This window comes from Podarcis erhardii, assembly GCF_964252035.2.
Source record: "Podarcis erhardii genome assembly, chromosome: 10".
In the NCBI taxonomy this organism is placed as follows: domain Eukaryota; kingdom Metazoa; phylum Chordata; class Lepidosauria; order Squamata; family Lacertidae; genus Podarcis; species Podarcis erhardii.
In genome coordinates, this window is record NC_138500.1 from 76801152 (window position 1) to 76826705 (window position 25554).

Below are 25554 nucleotides of genomic sequence, written 5' to 3' on the forward strand. Positions count from 1 at the left end.
GCTGGCCCCTTCCTTCTGGGGTTTCCCCCTTGGCACCCCCCTTGCCCTGGCCATCGGCGCTCCTCTCTGTGAATCTTCCGATTCGCTGGAGAGACTCGTGGACTCTCTCTGACCACTGTCACTGCCTACACCCCCCTTGTATTCCTCCTCCTCACTCTCCATTTGCTCCTTCTCCTGTGTCTCTGCTCCTGAACCCCTGACATCCATCCCCCCCTCGAAGCCCCCCTTTCCCCCTCCCCCTCTCCAGGTGTGGGTTCCGGGAGCTCCAGTGTTGTGGGGGTGAGCGCTGGATACAGTTCGTCCCCGGTGGCTTGCAGCCATCGGGATAAGTCCGGGAAGTCCTGCATGGGCTCATCAACGGCGATCTCCTCTGCTTCCATCTCCTGGGCGGTGTGCTCGAAACCTGGAGCCGCCCCCAAATCACCCAAGACCCCCTCTCCCCCTGTCGCCAGGGGTGACCCCTCGTCCCAAGGTCCCTTCAGCAGGTCTCTGCGCCAGCCCACCTCGGGCTGGTCCTCCCACCAATAAGATCCCCCCGTGCCAGACCCTGAGAGCGATCCCTCTGGGGAACTGTCTCCCGGGGCCGACTCCTCAGCTGACGAGAAACCCCAGAAAGTGCTGGCCGAGAGTGTGGGTGTGAACAGACAGTCGTCGAAAAAGTCCGCTGGCATGGGCTTGTCCGGGAAAAGTGTATGGAATTCGTCTTTGAGCCACTGTTCCTCCACTGCATAATCCGGCACCCACCTGTTGGCGCTGGCCGGGGTGTCCTCTGTGGCAAGGAGATATTCAATCCCTTCCTCCCCCCACCTTGAGTCTAAAATCTCTGTGGCTTCATTGAGTGGCTCCCCTCTGGGCGACCCCCCTGTCGTGGGCGCTTCCCTGAGTGGTTCTGGTGCTGTCCCTGGCGCCTGAAACCTGTGAGGGGCCTTGTAGGGCGTGAGCACTGATCTATGAAAGACCGGGTGCATCCTAGACCCCTCCGGGAGTGTCAACCGGAAGGCCACTGGGTTGATCTGCGCCTCGACTTGGTACGGCCCTAGCTGCTTGTGTCCGAGCTTCTTCTTGGCCAACGATCTGGCCGGGACTGCCTGGGCTGCTAACCAGACCCAGTCTCCCACCCGGATGTCCTCCCCAACTCTCCTGTGTCTGTCTGCCTGCACTTTGTAAGCCTGTTTTGCTAGCTCTAACTGCCTCCTGAGCTGCTCGTGGACCTCCTGCAACTCCGCTGCCACGGCCTCTGCTCCCTGCGGCTCCCCCTCCCTCACTTTCTCCAAACCCGGGAAGGTTCTGGGATGCCGCCCATTGTTGGCGAAAAACGGTGTCACCCCCGTGGACACGTGCTTCGAGTTGTTGTAGGCAAACTCGGCCAGCGGTAGGTAGTCCACCCAGGTCGACGGCTGTTGGTTCGCGTAGCATCTCAGGTACTGCTGCATGATGGCGTTGACCCTCTCCGCCTGTCCGTTGGTCTGCGGGTGTCTCGCCGACGCCAGGCTGACCTTGACGTTCAGGATGCCCATCAGCTTCTGCCAGAAGTTGGAGATGAACTGGCGCCCCCGGTCGGACAAGATAGACCGTGGCAGGCCGTGCACCTTGAACACGTGGTCTATGAACAGCTTAGCGGTCTGCTCCGCCGTGGCCACCTTCGCGCAAGGAATGAAGTGGGCCATCTTGGTGAACAAGTCTACTACCATGAGTACTGCTGTCTTGCCTCTCGAGCTGGGCAAATCTGTGATAAAGTCCAGAGCCACCCTCTCCCACGGTTCGAACGGTGTCTGTAGCGGTTCCAACAGGCCCGCCGGCAGCCTGTGTACTGGCTTGGCCCTTTGGCAGGTGTCGCACCTATTGGCGTAGTCCGCGATTTCCCCCCGCATCTTGGGCCACCAAAAGTCTCTGGCTACTAATTCCACCGTCTTCTCCTTGCCGAAGTGCCCAGCGCTGGGCGCGTCGTGCAGCTGTTGCAGTACTCTCGCGCGGAGGTCGTCTCCCGGTACGTAGAGAGCCCCTCTGCGGATGAGCAGTCCGTCGCGTATTTGGAACTCGTCATCCCTCGCCGCGCCGCTGCTCACCTCCTCCATCTTGGCTCGAGCGAAGGAGTCCGTCTGCAGCGCGCGACGTACTGCGTCCAGGTCCACTGTGGCTGAGGCGCATGCCCACGCCTTGGGCGCGAAAATGTGCTTGGCCGCCGGCGGTGCCTCTTCCTCGAGATACTGCGGTTTCCTGGACAGCGCGTCCGCCATGATGTTGTTGTCCCCTGGGATGTATTCTATCCTGAAGTCGAAATCTGCAAAGAACTCCGCCCAGCGATGTGTCTCTGGTTCAGGAACCTCGCCGTGCACCAGTACTCCAAGTTCTTATGGTCCGTGCGGACCTGCACCGTGTGTTTGGCTCCGATGAGGAAGTGCCGCCACGCCTTGAAGGCTGCATGTATGGCCAGCAACTCCCTGTCCCAGATGGTGTAGTTCTGCTCCGACTTGCTGAGTTTTCTGGAGTAGAAAGCGCACGGCCTCCAGTCCCCCTGGTGGTCTTGCTGCAACAGGACGGCCCCCACTGCCCTGTCTGAGGCGTCCGTCTCCACCCTCATGGGCCTGCTGGGGTTCACGTGTAGCAGTTGTTCTTCGGACGCGAAGAGACGCTTGAGCTTCTGAAAGGACTGCTCCGCCTGCTCCGTCCAGATGAACTTCTTCTTCTTGGAGCTGAGGGTGTCGGTGATGGCCGCCGTCTGCATAGCGAAACCCTTGATGAATTTGCGATAAAAGTTGGCAAAGCCGACAAACCTCGGGACTTCCTTCCGATTGCATGGGCTCTTCCAGTCCAGCACTGAACGTACCTTGGCGCTGTCCATGGCGAGTCCCTTGTCGGACAGCTTGTAGCCCAGAAAATCCACCTCCGTCCTGTCGAACTGGCACTTCTCCAGCTTGGCGTAAAGCCTGTGCTCTCTCAGCCTCTGCAGGACTTCCTTGACATCTCTCTCGTGGGCCTCCTGCGACTCCGAGAAGATCAGGATGTCGTCCAGGAAGCAGACGCACTTCTTGTAGAGGAGACCCGCTAAGACGTGGTGCATGAAGGCTTGAAAACAGTGGGAGCCATTTTGTAATCCAAAAGGCATAACTCTATATTCATAGGTGCCTAGCGGCGTAAACATGGCCGTCTTCCACTCGTCGCCCTCCCGCACGCGTATGAGATTGTACGCTCCGCGTAGATCCAACTTGGTAAAGATGCGACCCTTCCTCACCGTCGCCAGGAGGTCATCGATCTTGGGCATGGGGAAGGCTGTGGGCTTGGTTTTCGAATTCAAAATTCTGAAATCAACTACAAGCCTCTTTTGGGGCGTGTCTTTTTTCTTCACAAAAAACACGGGGCTGCCCCCCACTGCTTTGGACTCCCGGATGAATCCCCGCTTCAAGTTGAGGTCTATGAACTCCCTGAGTTCCTGCAGTTCATCTTCAGACATGGAATACAGTTTTCCCGTCGGCAGCGTCGCCCCCGGCAGGAGGTCAATCTTGCAGTCGTATGGTCTGTGGGGGGGTAGCTTGTCCGCCTCCTTCTCGCAGAAAACCTCCAAAAAGTCTCTGTACTTGTTGGGTACCGCTTGCAGCATGCCCAAGTGTAACTGTGGCCCATCTTCCGGCCCCTCATCTTCCTGGGTGGGCAGTATGCAGTTTGCTGCGCAGTAGGAGGAGCTGAAAGTCAATTGGCGCTGGTACCATGCTAATGCCGGACTGTGCCGGTCCAGCCAACTCATGCCCAACACTATGGGTCTGTCTGACAGGTGTGTAACATTGAAGCTGATGACTTCGCGGTGGTTTCCAATTCGCATCACCATTGGTGGTGTTTGCTGTAGCACTTGTCCCCCCAGTAGCTCCCTGCCGTCTACTGTCACTACTTTCAGGGGCATCGTGGCAGGCAGGAGCGCTATGCCATGTTGCTTGATGAAATCCACTCCTATAAAGTCTGCATTGCTGCCAGAGTCAATGGAAATGGGGACTTCCATGGTGAGCCCATTTGGAAGCTGGAGGGATGCGGTGAGCTGCACCACTGGTTTGGGTGGGAGGGGGTCTGTGGGCTGTAAGATGCCTGGGGACTGCTTCACTGATACGTCTGGCTGGGCCCCAGTGGCTCCATTTCCAGCCAGACAGTGTCGTTTCCCTGCTGTGGTGCAGTCTGCTGAACTGATTCTGTTACTGTTGCTGAGGCTGCAGTGTGCTTGTGGATCCTCCGGGGACACTCTTTCGCCATGTGTTGAGCACTGTCGCAGATGTAACATTTCCTGTTCCCTCTAGGAGGCTTCGTTTTGACTGCTCCCGGCGTCAGGGCTCCGGTTGCTGACTGAGCCTTAGCACCACCTATCTCCATCGGCTCCTCTCCTCCTCCCAGCGGAGGCGTGGATTGAGCGCGCGCCGTTTCCCTGGGAAAGGAAGGCGATGCTCTTGCTGGCGTGCGTCCCCAACGCCCTTCCTCCTTGCCCCAAGGGCGTTCTTCCAGCCTCACTCCAATCGTGAGCGCCCTCTCCACCACGTCTTTAGTGGTCTGGGGTCTCTCCCCCCTTGCAATTTCGTCTTTCACAGCTCCATTCAGCCCCTCCCAGAACAGGTCTCTGACGGCAGCTAACTCTTTCTCCCACCCCAGCGCGTTCACCAGTGCAAAAAAGCGGGAGTGATATTGTCTTACAGTGGCTCTGCCTTGTCTTAGTCCATGAACCTCCCTCCTGGCGATATCCACATCAATCTCTGACAAAAAACACGCATCCATCGCTTTAATGAAGGCAGCCACATTTTGGAGGGCTGGATCCTTATCTCTCCAGAGATTGTGCAACCATGCTTTAGCTGCTCCACGCAAATGACTGACTCTGAAGCCTACTTTCTCCTCCTCATCTCTAAAATCCTTTTCCAGCAACTTTAGTGCATAAATCAAGTCTGCTTTGAAGTTAGGATACTGCTGCAGATCCCCATCGAACGGAGACACAAGGCTCGCTCCTCTCTTCCCCAGCCCAATCCCCTCTGGTCTGGGTCCCGGCAGCCCCTGTGTAGACAACGCTTCTAACCTGGCTCGCAGATCCTGGCAGGTAGCCGCTGCTTCCGCCTCCTTTTTCCTGCCAAAATCTCCGCATTAAGTTGTGTTACTGCGTTCCGCAGGCTTGCTATGTGTTCTTCGGTAGTCATTTTGCCTCCTTTTCGTGAGCTCGCGAAGCACCAATCTTCGCCCCTCGCTGCGTTCCCTCACGTTGCGAGGTTTTAAAAGGTGAGAGGGGACTTACTGTCAGGGCTGCCTCTAGGTCCCAGCTCACAGAGGACCAACGCCAAGCTGATATTATGTACAAAAGTCTTTATTGAAGTATAATTTCCATTTTAAAGCCAGAGCGTGCAACCCTACGTCTAGACTCTAGATCGGCGAAGTCCCCTCTGAGTCACTGCCCCTTCCGCACCAGTTTAAGATCCTAGCCCAGCTCCACCTCCTGCGCTGTTCCTTCCTCCTCTGGGTCCTTCTGCCCCCTGGGGTTTCCTCCCTCCTGGACTCTTCTGACGCTGACCCCCCTGAGTCTTGCCCTTCCTTCCGGCGGGCTTTAGGACCTGGCTCCCTATCCGGGCTACTTGCTGTGCCGCTCGCCTGTACATTTGAACTTGGCGCGCGCGCCCAGCCGGTGACTTTCCTCTTGACCGTTTCCCCGCTCTCCGATGGAGGCGTGGCCAATCCTGACTCATCTCCTCCCTCTGGTGGTGGGAAGACTAGTCCCGATGCCTGGGACTCCTCCCCCCCCACTACGCTCTGGTGGGGACGCTGGTCCTGATTTCCAACTGCTGCTCAGGGAGTCCCCGCTGGCCCCTTCATTCTGGGGTTTCCCCCTTGGCACCCCCCTTTCCCTGGCCATCGGCGCTCCTCTCTGTGAATCTTCCGATTCACTGGAGAGACTCGTGGACTCTCTCTGACCACTGTCACTGCCTACACCCCCCTCGTATTCCTCCTCCTCACTCTCCATTTGCTCCTTCTCCTGTGTCTCTGCTCCTGAACCCCTGACACATAGAATCATAGAGTTGGAAGAGACCACAAGGGCCATCAGGTCCAACCCCCTGCCAAGCAGGAAACACCATCAGAGCACTCCTGACATATGGTTGTCAAGCCTCTGCTTAAAGACCTCCAAAGAAGGAGACTCCACCACACTCCTTGGCAACAAATTCCACTGTCGAACAGCTCTTACTGTCAGGAAGTTCTTCCTAATGTTTAGGTGGAATCTTCTTTCTTGTAGTTTGGAACCATTGCTCCGTGTCCGCTTCTCTGGAGTAGCAGAAAACAACCTTTCTCCCTCCTCTATGTGACATCCTTTTATATATTTGAACATGGCTATCATATCACCCCTTAACCTCCTCTTCTCCAGGCTAAACATGCCCAGCTCCCTTAGCTGTTCTCATAAGGCATCGTTTCCAAGCCTTTGACCATTTTGGTTGCCCTCCTCTGGACACGTTCCAGTTTGTCAGTGTCCTTCTTGAACTGTGGTGCCCAAAACTGAACACAGTACTCCAGGTGAGGTCTGACCAGAGCAGAATACAGTGGCACTATTACTTCCCTTGATCTAGATGCTATACTCCTATTGATGCAGCCCAGAATTGCATTGGCTTTTTTAGCTGCCGCGTCACACTGTTGGCTCATGTCAAGTTTGTGGTCAACCAAGATTCCTAGATCCTTTTCACATGTACTGCTCTCAAGCCAGGTGTCACCCATCTTGTATTTGTGCCTCTCATTTTTTTTTTTTTTGCCCAAGTGCAATACTTTACATTTCTCCCTGTTAAAATTCATCTTGTTGTTCTCTAATCTGTCAAGGTCATTTTGAAGTGTGATCCTGTCCTCTGGGGTATTAGCCACCCCTCCCAGTTTGGTGTCATCTGTAAATTTGATCAGGATGCCGTTGAGTCCATCATCCAAGTCGTTGATAAAGATGTTGAATAAGACCGGGCCCAAGACAGAACCCTGTGGCACCCCACTAATCACTCTTCTCCAGGATGAAGAGAAGAGGCCTGGAGAAGAGGAGGTTAAGGGGTGATATGATAGCCATGTTCAAATATATAAAAGGATGTCACATAGAGGAGGGAGAAAGGTTGTTTTCTGCTGCTCCAGAGAAGCGGACACGGAGCAATGGTTCCAAACTACAAGAAAAAAGATTCCACCTAAACATTAGGAAGAACTTCCTGACAGTAAGAGCTGTTCGACAGTGGAATTTGCTGCCAAGGAGTGTGGTGGAGTCTCCTTCTTTGGAGGTCTTTAAGCAGACGCTTGACAACCATATGTCAGGAGTGCTCTGATGGTGTTTCCTGCTTGGCAGGGGGTTGGACTCGATGGCCCTTGTGGTCTCTTCCAACTCTATGATTCTATGATTCTAAGAGGAACCATTGATGACCATTGGTCAGTCAGCCAGCTACAAATCCACTGAGTGGTAGCATAGTCAAGTCCGCATTTTACCAGCTTCTTTACAAGAATAGCATGGGGCACCTTGTCAAATGCCTTGCTGAAATCAAAGTAGGCTACATCCACTGCGTTCCCTTCAACTACCAGGCTTGTAATTCTGTCAAAAAACGAGATCAGGTTAGTCTGACATGACTTATTTTTCAGAAATCCATGCTGACTATTGGTGATCACAGCATTCCTTTCTAGGTGCTCACAGACTGTTTGCTTAATGATCTGGTCCAGAATCTTCCCTGGTATTGATGTCCGACTGACTGGGCGGTAATTATTTGGGTCCTCTCTTTTCCCCTTTTTGAAAATAGGGACAACATTTGCCCTCCTCCAGTCTGCCGGGACTTTGCCTGTTCTCCAGGAATTCTCAAAGATACTGCCAATGGTTCTGAGATCACATCTGCCAGTTCTTTTAATACTCTTGGATGCAGTTCATCTGGCCCTGGAGACTTGAATACATCTAAACTAGCCAAGTATTCTTGTACTATCTCCTTTGTTATTCTGGGCTGTGTTTCCTCTGCTGAATCATTTGCTCCAAATTCTTCAGGTCGGGCATTGTTTTCTTTATCGGAGAAGACTGAGGCAAAGAAGGCATTGAGGAGTTCAGCCCTTTCTGTGTCCCCTGTTTGCATTTCACCATCTTCTCCTCTGAGTGACCCCACTGTTTCTTTCTTCTTCCTTTTGCTACGAACATACCCATCAAAGCCTTTTTTGTTGCTTTTAACCTCTCTAGCAAGCCTGAGTTCATTCTGTGCTTTAGCTTTTCTGACTTTGTGTCTACACGTGCTGGCTATTTGTTTGAATTCCTCTTTGGTGGTTTCCCCCCTTTTCCATTTTTTGTACACATCCTTTTTTAATCTTAACTCAGTTAAAAGTTCTTTAGCTAGCCACCCTGGCTTCTTTAGGCACCTTCCATGTTTCCGTCTCATTGGTATTGCCTGAAGTTGTGCTTTTACTATCTCCCTCTTAACAAACTCCCAGCCATCATGAACTCCCTTTCCTTTTAGTATTACTGTCCAGGGGATCTCACCCAGCACTTCCGTAAGTTTTATGAAGTCGGCTTTCTTAAAGTCAAAAAATTGAGTCCTAGTATGCTTGGCTGCTCCTTTCCGCTGTATAGTAAACTTCAGAAGAGCATGATCACTCGCGCCTAATGATCCTTCCACTTCTACCCCACTAACCAGGTCATCAACCTTGGTTAGGACCAGATCTAAAATGGCTGTTCCTCTTGTTGCTTCTCCCACTTTCTGGACAATGAAGTTGTCTGTAAGGCCAGTGAGGAATCTGTTTGACCTTATGCTCTTGGCTGAGTTTGACATCCAGCAAATATCCGGGTAATTGAAGTCCCCCATTACTACTATCTCCCTTCCTTTTGCATGCTTGGCCATCTGTTCCAGGAAGGCATCATCTATGTCCTCCGTTTGGCTTGGGGATCTATAGTAAACTCCCACAGTGAGGTCCCTGTTATTCCTCTCTCCCTTAATTTTGACCCAAATGCTCTCACTTTGGCTTTGAGGTTCTAAATCTTGGATCTCTTCACAGGTATACACATCCCTGACATATAACGCCACTCCTCCTCCTTTCTTGTCTGGTCTGTTTCTCTGAAATAGATTGTATCCCTCCATTATTACATTCCAGTCGTGGAACTTATCCCATCAGGTTTCAGTGATGCCTATTATGTCATATTTAGTTTGCTGTACCAAGAGCTCAAGCTCATCTTGTTTATTTCCCATGCTTTGCGCATTAGTGTACAGACACTGAAGTCCATTAATCATTCCCCCGTGTCTCTTATTTAAGGATTTAAATAAGATCCAGATCCCTTTTTGAACATCAGGGATTATTTCCTTCATAATGCAATAATATGGGGGGGTTCCTAAAATGACTTACCGGTACAATTTGTTCATTTTCTGACAAGATGTCTAGAACATCTTTCTTTAAAAGGTTTTCATTATGATTTCTCAATTTATCAACATCTGTAAAATTGGTTACAAGGCTGCATGCTTGCAAACATTATTAATGAAGACATTGAATGAAACTGAAGTTGTCAGTTTTCCCTACATTAACTCTATAAACACTATGACAAGGCTCGTATAAAGCAGTACAAAAAGATAATACCTAACATCAGTAAATATTCCTCTACTGCAGAGGGCTCTTGCTATTTAAGGTTTTGCATGTTTTTCTATATAAACATGCGAACGAACAGAAATCTCAGCTAGCTACACCTTTGCAGGTTGGTGCCCATTTCTTCCCAACAATGCAGATTCAGAATTCTGTTACATAATTTATGGATGACTTCATTAATTAGATTTTAAGAAAAATTCTGCACCAGGGTAAGTTAAATACTATGACATTGGGAAAAGACTGTAACTTAGTGGTAGAGCATCTGACATGCATGCAGAACATCCCAAGTTCAACCCTTACTGTATCCAGGCAGGGCTGGGAATGTTCCCTGTCTGAAATCCAGGAGAACCCCACTGGCTCAGAATAGGCAATACCAAGCCAGCTGAACCAATGGGCTGACTCAGTGAAAGCAGCCTCCTGTATTCCTATCACATCAGATGCCATGTCTTCAATTGGCCTAAATTATGCAGATAAATAACACTTGTATTGTTGCTCTTATTTTGCAGAATCTATTCTGCAGTTTTTTGCTATGAAAAACCAATTCTCTTTTTTGCTAAATTTGGATGGAGAAATAACCTATACAAGGTAATGAAGCCTCTTACTACTGTTTGAAATTGTTATGTGAAATTTCCTCAAGCTTTGTCCCACATTTTAAAGAACAATCTTTGCAAATAGAAAGGCAAGAAAGTTGCTTTAAAAAACAATCTGAGTTTTTTTAGGTAGGTGAACACTGCAGGTCATTCATTATTTTTCTGATGCTTTTCTGCATTTACATAGCATCCTGGCACACACAGCCTTGGGTATCTCTTACTCCTGAATAATCATATCCCATCTTTTGCTGGAGCAAGTTCATTAATTTCCCAATTAGGTCCTTTTCCTGCCACAAAACATGCCAACCACTCAGCTGTCACTTAACAGAGAACTGCAGCTAATAAGCATAGCACCATTTTAATGGAAGGTAGAAGGTCATTATGCAGCAACTGTCAAACACCAAAAAAGAATCTTCTTTCCTATGTGTTACTTGTACAAGCTTGGAAGAGGGAAAAACTTTGCACGCTGTATGCCTCTGGTACAGCCCAGTTAAAACACTGCAGTAAGTGGGTCAGGGAGGGTTCTCTCTCCTGAAAAGCAGCATCAGACAAGTCTTCAAGTCTTCCATCAACACAGACACAGGCACTGCATAAATGTTCTGGCTAAATTCTATAGGAGGGAGACTTACCGACATACATCACTAGCAACTGAAAAATATGTAAAGAAATAGCTTTAATTGGTTGCTCTACCTGTTTAAAGGCTTGCAAAACTTCTGCTCGTTGGCTGAAGTGTTTAAACAACAGCTGCAGGGCTCCAGAAAGCAAAGGAGGGTAGTCATGCATAATAAGGTGAATGAGGACTCGCAGGAATGTCCTGCCACCTTCATCATCCAGCTGCACTGCATTTTTTTCTTTTCTGCACAAAAAACAAAAAAACAAAAAACCAAGTGAAAACATTCGGCCTGGTAAAAAGGATAAAAACCCAGCGCCTTGTTCACTCCTTTCTCTCAACACAGGGAGTTGACATAAATTGTTGTTGGCATCTGTCTGTCCTGAGAGACAATGGAGTGTGCCTCCAGGGGTGAAATCAAACTGCTGTGTTAGTTAGCAGCACCGAAGTGACCTCTCTTGGGGTGTGTATGGGGGTCATGGGCTACCCAGACAATAAGAGCCTCTCTCGGCCTTGCTGATGTGGTCCAAAGGAAAACAGAGCGAGATGTTTGGCACTTGCTTGGCTGTAGGAGCTCCCAGAAGGAGGTGAACAAGGCACCATTCAACTGTCTTGGGGGCTTCACTTTGGATTTGTGTAGGGCTATGCCATGAGGATGATGTCAGGAGGATGTCAGCAGCTCCCAGCTGGTTGCCAGGAAAGTATAAAACCAAGAAAAAGTTTATTACCATGCTTTTTTATTTCAATATTACAGAGAGAGGCTATAGAACCCAGCCTCTTGGATAATGGTGTTGTGCTGAGTTAATCTCCACCCCCCCCCCAATCTCTCCCACCTCCTCATTTGTCACTTCTAAGGGGGCTGCTACATGCCTTATGTCTTATGTCTTTGAGCTCGTTGCTCTCCTACTTTTAAGGCTTGCCAGGTTCTGGGAGTGGGGAGAGGGGTCTGGAATGCTTTCTAAAGACCGTGTCAGTCATTTGCCGTTCTGGTCCTGCCTCTTCCTCTCCCATTATTTCCTAACTGTTCCCCTCATCTGCCTCTGAGCTGTGACCTCCTTCAAACCACGGTTATACATCTAAACTGTCATCCTCTTCCTCCTCCCTGGAGGGGTCAGGATGGGGAGACGGTCTCCACCATTCCTCCTCTGCCCAGTCCCTGACAGCAGCAGAGGGTTAGGATCAGTTTTCCTTCTTCATGATGTGCTACCTTCCCAAGCTGACAATTCCCATCCAGCCCTCTGAACTACAGCACGTGCAGAAACTGCCTTCTTGACCATTGGACTCACTATTGGTCTCATCCACTCAGTCCGCCAAAGCCTGTCTTTACATGCAGGGGAAGTCCCTAACTCACCAAGGGTTTGAGACCCCTTAGCTACCCAAAGAACTGTGCAACTGAATCTATGAGCCTGGTACACCAGCCTCCCAAGGCCACATAGCAAGTCATTTTGGGAATGAAGGGGAATTTCCAAAGCAGGATCAGGAAGAGCCCATGTATTCATAAGCTTAATGTAATGAATACACCATCTCCAAGCGAAGGTTTGCAGCCAGCTGCAGAAAGTAGCCAGGAACAGAGAGGCTTGGATTTTACTCAGGCAGAGAAGAGCCGACAGCTGCAGGCTTCGCCTCTTCCTGACCTTGAACCGCAGGCTGATAAGGCAGTAGCTGAGAGCTGGCTGGAACACAGCCAAAGCTCACAGGAAGCACAAACAGGAGCGAAAAGCGAGACAGACAGCCTTTCGTCACAGGAAGGGGAGGCAGATGACACAAGGAGCCCGAGACGTAGACGAATAGGATGGCTGATAGACAGGAAACAAAACAAGAGACATAAGGGTCACAGGTTCAATATCTTCTGTCGATGCCAGAAGAACTCTTCAGAAGGGTCAACTTAAGTAATGATGCCAGATGCTTGGCTAGAGCAGTCCGGAGCTAATTGACTCCTAGCAGATTGACCCTTCTCAACAATTCTTTGCATTGGTCGGCAGACGAAAAAGCTGATAATGGAAAGACAACAATAACTCCCAGCTGCCCTGGGCGGGGGGCAGAAGGAGACCAGAACCTGCGGATCCTTATCAGGTATTGTGGCAACATAATCTGGAATTGAAGGCACAGATCAATAGCTCGGAAGGAGTGGTGGGGGAGCAGGGCAGACAGTTGACATGAGATGTGGAAGACAGATGTCCAAGAGCCTAGTGCCGCCCCGCCCCCTGTGATTTTCGGGAAAGCCCTCAGAGTACGTGGCCTTCAAAACAGCCTTCCTTTATTTCCTGAGCCTTCAAGGGGCAGAATTTCAAGACGATAGAGAAAAGGTGGCATTCCTCATTAGCCTCTTAGAGGGAAGGGCTCGACATTGTGACCCCCTGTCAGGCCTGGTCGTTGTCCTCTTCAGTTCACCACACAAACGCTTCTTGTTCTTTTATAACTTTTTATTGATTATTAACAAAACAATCTTATAAACGGTTCTTAACTATTCTTCCTGAGTCACTTCTTTCAGATACCTTCTGAGCTCTGCTTCTCCGTGACCAGCCACTCTCAAAATGTCGAACGCGCCCTTTCCTTCGCTTTCCCGCTCTTTTTTCTAACCTCCTGGCTATAGCTGGCTTGTATCTCCCCTCCTCCGAATCTGAGCTAGAACTTAACCCTTCCCTTTCCTGGGAACAGCCGGTCCCTCCCTGTTGTTCCTCCTGTTCTCTTCTATTAGATTCACTGCTCTCCTTCCCTCCTTGGAGAAAGCTTTCTCCCTCTGATAAACTGGAAACTTCTAACTCTTCCCTGACACCCCCCTCATGTTAAGCAATGATGTGGTACTTGCCAACTTGGATGCCTTCGTGAAAACGATGGACAGCATATTTTTAGATCTGATGCGGGAGGCGGCACTCGCCCAGAAGTTCATGAGCCTCAAGCAGGGAAACAGGACAGTTGCGGAGTATTGGTCGGAGTTTCATATGTACGTCCCGCAACTGGGATGGGAGGGGAAATCTCTGGTCGCGTTATATAAGGCAGGGATGAATGAGCAGATTTGGGGTAAACTGGCTTGGATGCCCCCATAGCCTACACTGCAAGCAGTTGGGCAGGCTTCATTACAGCTGGGCCTGAGACTGCAGGAGCGCACCAGGATACGCCGAGGTCAGGCAAGGCCTTTAACCCCCAGTACCTATGTGCCAGTGGAGAATGTGAGCTGCTGGTCCCAAGAGGACCAAGAAGGGAAGGGAAGGACCCTATGCAACTGGGTGCCACCATGAGGGTACTTTCCTGGAATTTCACCAACTGAAAGGGAACAACGTTGGAAGGAGCGGCTGTGTTTTATTTGCGGCTCAGCAACACACATGGTGCAACAGTGTGCAGACAGGAAGCTCTAGGGATCCCTGTCAGGGGCGAGCGTGGACCCAAAGCCTGAGCACATCTAAGACCCCTGGGAGCGCCCCTGTGCTCTTCGTGAAGAAACACGACACCTCAGAGTTGAGGCTCTGCAATGATTACAGACTCCTGACAGTGCCCAACCACTATCCCCTGCCACGCACTGGGGATCTGCTGGAGAGGCTGAGATCAGCAAAGATCTTCACAAAGCTCGACTTAAGGGCAGCTTACAACCTGATACGGGTGAGAGTGGGAGATGAGTGGAAGGCCATCTTTTGTACAAGATACAGCAGTTTCGAGTACCTAGTCATGCCGTTTGGATTACAATCCAGAACTGCGATGTTCCAGGTGTTCATCAATCATGTGTTGGGGGGTCTGGTGGACTCTATAGTGTTGTGTTATCTAAATCTCTTGATTTACTCAGACACCCTGGAAGAATGCGTAAAACACATGGAAGAAGTGCTGCAGCGGCTCAGAGAAAATCAGTTGTATGCCAAGTTAGAAAAGGGTTAGTTCGACGTGACCAAGGTGGAGTTCTTGAGCTATCGCATCACCCCTGAGGGAGTACACATGGATCCCGCCAAGGTGAAGGCAGTGGTGACGTGGCAGGAACCCAGAACCAAGAAAGACTTGCAACGATTCCTGGGTTTCACGAACTACTACTGTAAGTTTATATCCAGATACATGAGACTAATGTCTCCCCTCATGGATTGTTTAAGGGGTAAGAGACTGTTCCGATAGACAAAAGAGGCCCAAAGGGCCTTTGAGAGACACAAGGCCATGTTTGACTCAGAAGAGTACTCATCACATACCGACAAAACAAGAGACGTAGGGGTCACAGGTTCAAACTGTCGATGCTGGAAGAACTCTTCAGAAGGGTCAACTTAAGTAATGATGCCAGATGCTTGGCTAGAGCAGTCCGGAGCTAACTGCTTGTTTTTGCAACAAATCCTCCTTTTTAATTACAGTGGTGCCCCGCAAGCCGAATGCCTCGCAAGACGGAAAACTCGCTAGACAAAAGAGTTTTCCGTTTTGGAGGTGCTTCGCAAAACGAATTTCCTATGGGCTTGCTTCGCAAGACGAAAATGTCTTGCAAGTTCCTGCGGGTTTTTTTCCTTTCCCCCCCTTTTTCTAAGCCGCTAAGCCGCTTATCTGCTTATCCGCTAAGCCAATAAGCCGCTATAAGCCGCTAAAAGCCGCTAAAAGCCGCTAATAGCCGCTAATCCGTCAATGGGCTTGCTTCGCAAGACGAAAAAACCGCTAGACGAAGAGACTCGCGGAACAGATTCTTTTCGTCTTGCGAGGCACCACTGTACGTACGTTTACTGTGTTCTCAAACTAGACTCCTAACACTTAATATGGTTCTGAATATACTATTGGTGGAAGAAGACAGAAGGAACGAGAGCACAAAGTAGGCTCATGCTAGGGTTGCCATTTTCAAAAAGTGAAAATCTGGACACAAAAGTTGTTTTGTGGAGCGGTGAGCTTTTTTTAGCAAAATCTCAGGGGGGAAATGACATTTCTGAGCTATTTTAAGGAAATTTGCCAAAAAATAAACACTTCTAACAGGAGCCCTAGCTCAGGTTCAGCTGCACAATAAAGCTAATTGTACTTACCACAAGTGGGTAGCAACCTAGGAGCTGTGACCAAGGTTTGTTCTTGGGTTTACAGCTCATGATTTGCCTGGTGCAAGACAAACCATGAGTCACAGCTCAGCCAAACCATAGCTTAGCAGGAGGACTAGAGGAAGAGCAATATGGCTACAATCTCCTTTCTAGGAACATGTCTGGCTTAGCATTATGTACGAACCAGTTCAGTGTAACAAGAGATATTGTGTGTGTATACACACACACACACACACGTCACACAACAAAACTAGTTATAAACAATGCAAAATAGTAAGACCAACAGCATAAAATCAGTTTAAAACCACCATAAACTAGCAAGCGTAAAGAACTTGATGCAAAATTGTAAAAGCACTATAAATTGAAAAACTCTACTCAGTTATGTGTCTGAAAAGCTATGGCTTGATCACTAGATAGCTCTGACAATGAGGTTTATCTTATTATTTATAGGTTGCTTTTCAGAGTATCCTCTTCTAAGCCATCTCACAATATATCAAAAACATTACAGCCATAACAAACAAAACACATAAACCAAACACATAAAATATATAAGTAGCCTGACCAGATTCCATGATGAGAGGTTTTGCATTTCTGGAATACTGAAGTTCACACATTGTTCATTGGGCTCATTTCAACAGCTATTTATTTATTTAGTCAACTTAGAATATCTCAAAGCAGTATAATATAACCAGCAAATAAAAAACATTTTTTAAAAATCAAATATTCAGTCTATGTCTACTAGATAGAAGCTACTGTGATTCAAGGCTGAATCATTAAAATGTTTATAAAGCATTCTACAAATTAAAAGTTCTACCACTGAAGTAGCAGTACATCAGCAAACAGGAGAAAGGGAAAAGAGTAAACAGGAAGTGTTTGTTAGTATTACAAAGCAGGAGGATGATGGGGGGGAGGCGAAGTTGGCCAAGTATAAAAATGGAAGGAATAGAGCCATTTTAGAGCTTACCTGCCAGCAAACATAGTTTCTGCTTCAGCAGCAATTTCATCTATATTAGGAACAACTCCTATGAAATGAGATTTTGGTAAAGTTAGCAATACAAAAATTACTACACCCCCTTACTTATTTTGTCCTAGGAATGAACAACCAACAGTGACTGGTATGACACAAAAAAAGAAATCAAAGGACACTATTAACACATTGTCCAAGGATGACAGCAGCTCACTCACTAGCCTTTTGACCACAGCATCTCACCTATGCTTGGTCACATAACCCACAAATAAGAAGCAATAAATAAAAATAGGGCAACTAAACTTCAAGTTACTGAACAAAACAGAACACCTACGTACGATCCATTTCTTGGAATGCATGTTCAAACAATACTCAACCTCTGGACACAGGGAGCAGGCACTTTCTCCTCCACCAAAAATCATACCTAGAACGTAACAACTAAACTGGAAAATAAAGTCCCTGATCCTGTGATCTGACTTTGCATTACAGAGCCAGAGAGATTTCACCATCAAATAAATGCAGTACCTATTACATTCTCTGTACAATTGGAGAACATGAGTCAAAGAGCAGGCATGCGAGTCCCCAAACTGATTTGCAGTTTTCCCACATGTGCAAGCGAGGCAGCAGTCTGTAGGACAGCCACAAGAGACTGGGTCTTTTCAGTCATAGCTTAAGGTTACCAGACGTCCCTGTTTCACGGGGACAGTCCTCGGATTTACAAATCAGTCCCGTGACAAAATCCTGTCATTCCTACTGAAGTTAAAAAGTGTCCCCGGATTCATTGAAAAAAATCTGGTAACCTTATCATAGCTTCCCATCTATGGAATACTTTCCCCAGGGAGGCTTGCCTGGAGCCAACATTGACATTTGTGTGTGTGTCAGTCAAAGATGATTCTCTCCTGCCAGGCATTTGACCATCAATTTTCCACAGGGCTATTGGTTTGGAGGCAAAGTCTAAGGCAAATGTGTGTGGAGGAATTTGTGCTACAATCTGACCACCGTCTCATCTATATTAAATTGATCTTCAACATTGCACTGTTAGCTGGATTTATTTTTTTTATAAGTCATTCAAGACTTTTGTTGGAAACAACTCATAAATTGAGTAAGGTCTGAAGCACTGTCAGAATTGTCCAGCCATTATCTCCAAAGTTTCCCCACATTAGAGTTTCTGAACATTTTGCCTAAACTAGTAGGTGAATGCCCACTCATCTTTTATTTCAACACTTATTGAAAGGAATCATCATTATGTTGAATTATTCCACTTTAATAACAATACCTGATGTGAGAGTTGGTGTGTCAGGGGGAGATGTCACTGAACTATCAACATTTTCACTGCTCTCTCCAAATTCCTTCTTGTAAATTGACAGCATGTACGATATTCTGTAGTCAAGCCGAACGCTAAGAATAAACTACAAAGGAAGAGATTGACACAACACATTTCTGAACCTCTGTGCAAGTTTTCTGAAGCATCTGAAGATGATTTGCTTGTGAAACCAAGGTTATTATTGTTGCCTTAAAAGGTATGTAATAAAATGCAATATTTCAAAAGATCACACGTTTTTTGAAAACTACTGTTAGCAGATCTGTTAATAGAAACTGTCTTCTATAGTGCAAATAAATCAGGCACATGTGTTGAATAGGGGAGCAATTTGATTTTGCTTGCATTTTAATGAGAACCGATACGAATCCAAGGCAGACCTTTTAACATAACAGTAATCCAAGTTTATGCACCAACTACTGGTGCTTAAGAAACTGAAATTGACCAATTCTATGAAGACTTACAACACCTTATAGAAGTGACACCAAAGAAGGATGTTCTTCTCATTATAGGGGATTGGAATGCTAAAGTAGGGAATCAAGAGATAAAAGGAACAACTGGCAAGTTTGGCCTTGGAGAGCAAAACGAAGCAGGGCAAAGGCTAATAGAGTTCTGTCAAGAGAACAAGCTGGTCATCACAAACACGCTTTTCCAACAACACAAGAGACGACTCTACACGTGGACATCACCAGATGGGCAGCATTGAAATCAGATTGATTATATTATCTGCAGCCAAAGATGGAGAAGCTCTATACAGTCAGCAAAAACAACACCTGGAGATGACTGTGGCTCAGATCATCAGCTTCTTATAGCAAAATTCAAGCTTAATCTGAAGAAAGTAGGAAAAACCACTGGGCCAGTAAGATACAATCTAAATCAAATCCCTTATGAATAATACACAGTGGAAGTGACGAACAGGTTTAATGATTTAGATTTGCTGGACAGAGTGCCTGAAGAACAATGGATGGAGGCTCATAACATTATACAGGAGGCAGCAACGAAAACCATCCCAATGAAAAGGAAATGCAAGAAAGCAAAGTGGCTGTCCAATGAGGCCTTACAAATAGCGGGGGAGAGAAGGCAAGCAAAATGCGAGGGAGATAGAGAAAGATACAGGAAATTGAATGCAGATTTCCAAAAAATAGCAAGGAGAGACAAGAAGGCCTTCTTAAACGAGCAATGCAAAGAAATAGAGGAAAACAACAGAATGGGAAGAACTAGAGATCTGTTCAAGAAAATTGGAGATATGAAAGGAACATTTCGTTCAAAGATTACCATAATAAAGGACAAAAGTGGAAAGGACCTAACAGAAGCAGAAGACATCAAGAAGAGGTGGCAAGAATACACAGAGGAATTATACCAGAAAGATATGGATGTCTCGCACACCCCAGGTTGCTGACCTTGAGCCAGACATCCTGGAGAGTGAAGTCAAATGCACTGCTAATAACAAGGCCAGTGGAAGTGATGGTATTCCAGCTGAACAATTTAAAATTTTAAAAGATGATGCTGTTAAGGTGCTACACTCAATATGCCAGCAAGTTTGGAAAACTCAGCAGTGGCCAGAGGATTGGAGAAGATCAGTCTACATCCCAATCCCCAAAAAGGGCAGTGCTAAAGAATGCTCCAACTACCGCACAATTGCAGTCATTTCACACGCTAGCAAGGTTATGCTTAAAATTCTACAAGGAAGGCTCAAGCAGTATGTGGACTGAGAACTCCCAGAAGTGCAAGCTGGATCTAGAAGAAGCAGAGGAACCAGAGACCAAATTGCAAACATGCGCTGGATTATGGAGAAAGCTAGAGAGTTCCAGAAAGACATCTACTTCTGCTTCATTGACTATGCAAAAGCCTTTGATTGTGTCGACCACAGCAAACTATGGCAAGTTCTTAAAGAAATGGGAGTGCCTGATCACCTCATCTGTCTCCTAAGAAATCTCTATGTGGGACAAGAAGCTACAGTTAGAACTGGATATGGAACAACTGATTGGTTCAAAATTGGGAAAGGAGTATGACAAGGCTGTATTTTGTCTCCCTGCTTATTTAACTTATATGCAGAATTCATCATGCGAAAGGCTGGGCTGGATGAATCCCAAGACGGAATTAAGATTGCTGGAAGAAATATCAACAATCTCAGATATGCAGATGACACAACCCTGATGGCAGAAAGTGAGGAGGAATTAAAGAACCTTTTAATGAGGGTGAAAGAGGAGAGCGCAAAATATGGTGTGAAGCTCAACATAAAAAAAAACGAAGATCATGGCCACTGGGCCCATCATCTCCTGGCAAATAGAAGGGGAAGAAATGGAGGCAGTGAGAGATTTTACTTTCTTGGGCTCCATGATCACTGCAGATGGTGACAGCAGCCACAAAACTAAGAGAAGCCTGCTTCTTGGGAGGAAAGTAATGTCAAACCTAGACAGCATCTTAAAAAGTAGAGACATCACCTTGCCAACAAAGGTCCGTATAGTAAAAGCTATGGTTTTCCCAGTAGTGATGTATGGAAGTGAGAGCTGGACCAAAAAGAAGGCTGATCGCCGAAGAATTGATGCTTTTGAATTATGGTGCTGGAGGAGACTCTTGAGAGTCCCTTGGACTGCAAGAAGATCAAACCTATCCATTCTTAAGGAAATCAGCCCTGAGTGCTCACTGGAAAGACAGATAGTGAAGCTGAGGCTCCAATACTTTGGCCACCTCATGAGAAGAGAAGACTCCCTGGAAAAGACCCTGATGTTGGGAAAGATGGAGGGCACAAGGAGAAGGGGACGACAGAGGACGAGATGGTTGGATAGTGTCTTCGAAGCTACCAGCATGAGTTTGACCAAACTGCGGGAGGCAGTGGAAGACAGAAGTGCCTGGCGTGCTCTGGTCCATGGAGTCGGACACGACTAAACGGCTAAACAACAACAAACCTAATTCACACTTCTTGCACCAGAATGTGCACTGAGACACAGCTATCCTTCAAAAGTCGCACTTCTCAAAATTTTGTTGCAGTTCTTCAACCAGTGTGTACAAAAATGCATATTTTAGGGAAATGTGTACAATAAAATGAACTCCTTTGGGAAAATAACAAAAATATAGTGTATAGGGATAAATTGATTGCAAAATGTGCATATTGGTTAAAATTTCGTACAAAAATGTGTATATTAGAACTGCACATTAAACTTTTCATGAGGATTTTAAATAAACAAAGAAATCGCAAATTGATGTAGAAATGTACAAATGTGGAAAACAGAATTTAAAATTGGAAAACTGAGAAACTGAGAGAAATTGAAGTTGCCAGAGTAGCCATAACTCTAGTGAAAACTAACTAGTTGGTGAGATGGCCTTGTGCTGGAGTCAAAACCCCACACCACAATTCAAAAACTGGAGTCACCATAACCACAAGCCTTCATGCTCATGCCTTGATGTTACAGTACATAATATATATAGTTGGTGCTTTGTTTCATTTTAAAAATTTGAAGTAAAGGTCTTTACCTGTAAAATCTCAATGATTTTTAATTTGGTGTCCATGACAGTGACATCTTCACTCTCTACAATGTTGGCTTGCTTGCTTGGGTGGACACTTGGGGCTACATCAGGTACAGAAAGAGGAAAAATAGAACCTCTGCTGAGGACCATTTGAGTCATCATCTCTCCCACACCATGAATGGTTCTCATAACATTGTTTCCTATGTATATGAAATATAAAAACAGAAAGTTGTCACTCTGATGGGCAATTGCCTCTCTGACTGAAAAAGAAGATATTAAATTTAAATATATATGTATTAATAAAATAGCCCAATGCTCCAAGCACATCTACATTATCAAATGTTCTTGCAGAGTCTACAAGTTGAGTTAACTGAAGACCTCTTTAGCTTCCTAACCAGACTGTTCCAGTCCCTAGTTCTTCTAGAATATGATGGGTTTATGTATCAATTCAAAAGATAAGGGGTAAGAATTTGTTGCTGCTACTGTAGGGTCTCAGAAATATGTTCTTATTCTCTCTCTTTCTCTCTATGTGTGTGTGGGTGTGGGTGTGCGCGTGGGTGTTTGTATTCATAACTAATGCCATTTCGCTTCTGTACAATTGTGCTTGCTAAATTAATGCTGTCTTTGTTCTGTTTCCTGCTGAAGAATCTGTCAGGAGTTTCATTCTAAGAAATGTGTCAGCAGTTTATAGCCAATCAAGGGGTAATCTGTCTTTTCTTTAGAAGCTGTTTCAGCTCTGGCTGTGGAATGCAACAAAAGGAGGTGCCTGTGTTAAGGAGTTACTTTTCCTGTGTCTAGTGCTCAAGGGCTATTAACCAGCCTGGTCTTTATTTACAGCCAAGAGGCCACTGAGGAGGGAGGAGGGTGGAGAAAAGTTTTTAAAACTCTAGACTTCCTTGTGCCGGCATTTTCCAGTTCCTTTGTTGGGCATGCTTGCGCTACCTTTGCTCAGCTGATTAAAGGTGTTCATTGGAATATCCCTGTCTCTGCCAATAATTGATTCTCTGTGACAAAGACGGTTCAGGGTTTGAAAGCAGACCCATCATATGGTGCCAGAACGTGGAGCTAAGAAGGCATTAATTTCACCTGTCATATTGCCCTGTTTATAAGCTGTGCCTTTTGACCGACTCTGGTGAGAAACTGGGGCACGGTTTTTGAAGTATCGGCACACCTCAGGCACCTCCAAAGGAGACTCCATAACACACACACACACACACACACATACACACACACACACACACACACTGGCAGACCTCGAGAAGTCATGGACGAATGCCAAGGAGATCCATTCTGGTTAGGACCTGTGATTGTGCTCTATAAAACAGCTTGTTAAGGTGAATATTAATAGGGGTGTCATGTGAATGGTGAAAGAGTGTGAATCTGTGAATGTCTGAAGAGCTGTAACTGTTCTGGAGGAAATTAGGATCTGTAAAACAGCTGGCTTTAAATCGGCAGGGGAAGGAAGGCCGTTCCTGACGTGTGTGTCAAGCTAATAGGGCTGACCCATGAAACCTGCTTTGCCAGTCTGAGGTAGGAAGGTATAATATGGGTTTGCATGATTGTAACGTTGAATCTGTCAAATTAATTTTTTTTGCAATGTGCCCCACCCCCACTCTCTGCCCATCCATGTGTTCCATTTAGCCAGTAGTCCCCAGAATTCAGACTGTTGAGGAAGAGAAGTCCCCTCCTCCTTCCTGCCCCCCATAACCTCCCCCAACCCAGGGTTTTGCCCTAACCTATTTTCTGAACCCATGCCTCTTAAATCTGCCCCAGCCCTGTCTCAGCCCAGCTCTTCTGGACCCTGTCTCTGTCCCGGCTCTGACCCAATCACCTGCCCCACACCCTGAAATAAACCCCAAACCCCCTGAAGAATCGGAAATGGAATCTGGAGCATCTGTCTCTTCAGAAGCAGACAGCCCTTCGTGCTGAGTTGTCTGTGTGATTTGTTTTGCCTGCTTGGAATGCAGGTCTGCCTAGATCAGCTCAGGATGAGCGATAGGCAGGAGGAAAGGGGGGAGGTTCTTCTCCCGCAGTTTCAGTCTGTGTGCCTATCTGGGAAATGTAAGAGGATATCTATCTTGTTATGTATTGAAGTTCTACCCCTGGCCACCAAGAGTATCGTGTATATAGTTTTCACTCAGGTCCATGTCAGTTACTTTAGGCGGGAAACCCTGGGTTGTTGTTGCTATAATGTTGACAGCCGGCTGCCATCTGTCGGCGATGATCCAGGAAGGGCCACATCGCTAAGGTCTGTCAATCGGCTCCATCTAACACCCCCCCTTCGCCATCTCGCAAGTCCAAGTCTTCCCCCTGGTCCACCAAGGGAAGCTGCTTCGCCTTCACCAACTGCCACTGCCCATCCAAAACCATGATTGGCCAAACCGACTCGCCTACGCGTTGCAAGCTACATGCCACTGTGCTCATCGAAGGAGCTCCATGTGACATGGATCTGCCTTGTCTGTCATATCCTGGAGCACCATCAAAAGACTCATGCCCAAGCTGTCCAAGAGGCAACTCAACCCAAACCGCATACATTTGAGAGACTACCAGGGAAACGACATCCCCAAGGTAGGTGTTGGCCAGTTCTGGGTCGCTTTCAAGAATTTTTCAGGCCTGCTCCGACTGGTGGTGGTCAAAGACCTGTGGCCTAGCCTCCTAGGGCTAGACTGGTTTGATGCCCTCGGCCTGGAAGTCACCAGCATCAACTGCATCTCCAATGCAGAGGTTGATGGCCTAATCAAAGACTTTGCTGAGGTTTTCGACGGCACTTTGGGCCAATATACAGGTACGCCCATCTCCTTCAGCCTAGATCCACAAGTCACCCCCATTAAGCTAAAGCCACGCCGGGTCCCATTTGCTCTCAAGGCTAAGGTGGACGAACAACTTGACAAGCTGATCGCCCAAGGAGTTTTGGAGCCAGTTGACCACGCCAAGTGGGAAACCCCCATCGTCATGCCTGTCAAGCAGGACAGGTCAGTAAGAATCTGCGCTGACTACAAGTGCACCATCAACAAGGCACTTCAGCAGCACGCTTACCGGTTCCAGTTGTTCACCACCTGCTGCATTCCCTGGGTCCTCACCCAGGGTCTTCACTAAACTGGACCTTGCCCAAGCCTATCAACAACTGCCTGTCGACGATACCACTACTGAAGCCCAGACGATCGTCACCCACCAAGGGGCGTTCCGGTGCCTCAGTTTGCAGTTCAGGGTGAATGTGGCTCCTGGCATCTTTCAAAGCCTCATGGACCGTCTCCTGCAGGGGCTTCCAGGCGTGGTGCCATATTTTGATGACGTCTTGGTATCCGCAGACTCAAATCAGCAGCTGTTTGAGCGCATCCGCGCTGTGCTGACCAGGTTCCAGGAGGCTGGGCTCAAGGTGAAAAAAGAAAAGTGCCAGATCGCCGTTCTGCAGGTGGAGTTCCTGGGCTACCTTATCGACTCCTCCGGTCGGCATCCAAGATCCGAGCCATTCAGCAGGCCCTGATTCCAAAAAGCAAGGCGGAGTTGCAGGCGTTCCTGGGGCTGCTGAACTTCTACAACATGTTCCTGCCCCACAAAGCAACACTAGCCGAGCCTCTACACCGCCTCCTCAGCACAAAGCTACCGTGGTCCTGGGGTCATCGGGAAACGGCAGGCTTCAACGCAGTCAAAGCCCTCCTCTCATCGGACAGTGTGCTGGTACCAGGCCTGTGAAGCCAGGCCTGTAACGCCTCGCCCTTTGGCATTGGCGCCGTCCTCAGTCACCGGTTTCCAGACAGAAGAGAAGCACCACTTGCCTACTTCTCCCGGTCGCTGTCTCTGGCCAAACGGAATTACCGTATTTTTTGTCCCATAGGACGCTCTGTCCCATAGGACGCACCTACTTTTTTTTGGGGGGGGGAAATAAAGGAAAAAATTTTTTCCTTTATTTCCCCCCCAAAACTAGGTCAGGGAACAGTGGGATGGTGGCGCTGCGCCTCCCCGCTGTCCCCCGAGCTTGTGGGGCTGGCCGATGTCTGTCCGGCGCGCAGGGCGCTCTGCTTCAGGGCGCCACGCGCGCCAGGTGGCAGGCTGCTATC

The 25554-nt window shown here is 47.7% G+C and overlaps 1 protein-coding gene across 7 annotated transcripts in view; it reads right to left on the reverse strand.

Annotated features, from left to right (window-relative positions):
• ITPR2 (inositol 1,4,5-trisphosphate receptor type 2) overlaps positions 1-25554 on the reverse strand; it is a 355772-nt gene that overhangs the window by 222263 nt on the left and 107955 nt on the right. For all 7 annotated transcript variants that reach the window (XM_081879044.1, XM_081879042.1, XM_081879045.1 and 4 more), the window contains 4 exons: positions 21503-21696; positions 17987-18119; positions 16708-16765; positions 10845-11010 (listed from right to left, as the gene is read on the reverse strand). In XM_081879044.1, the coding sequence (XP_081735170.1) occupies positions 10845-11010; positions 16708-16765; positions 17987-18119; positions 21503-21696 (551 nt within the window). The remainder of the gene's footprint in view (positions 1-10844; positions 11011-16707; positions 16766-17986; positions 18120-21502; positions 21697-25554) is intronic.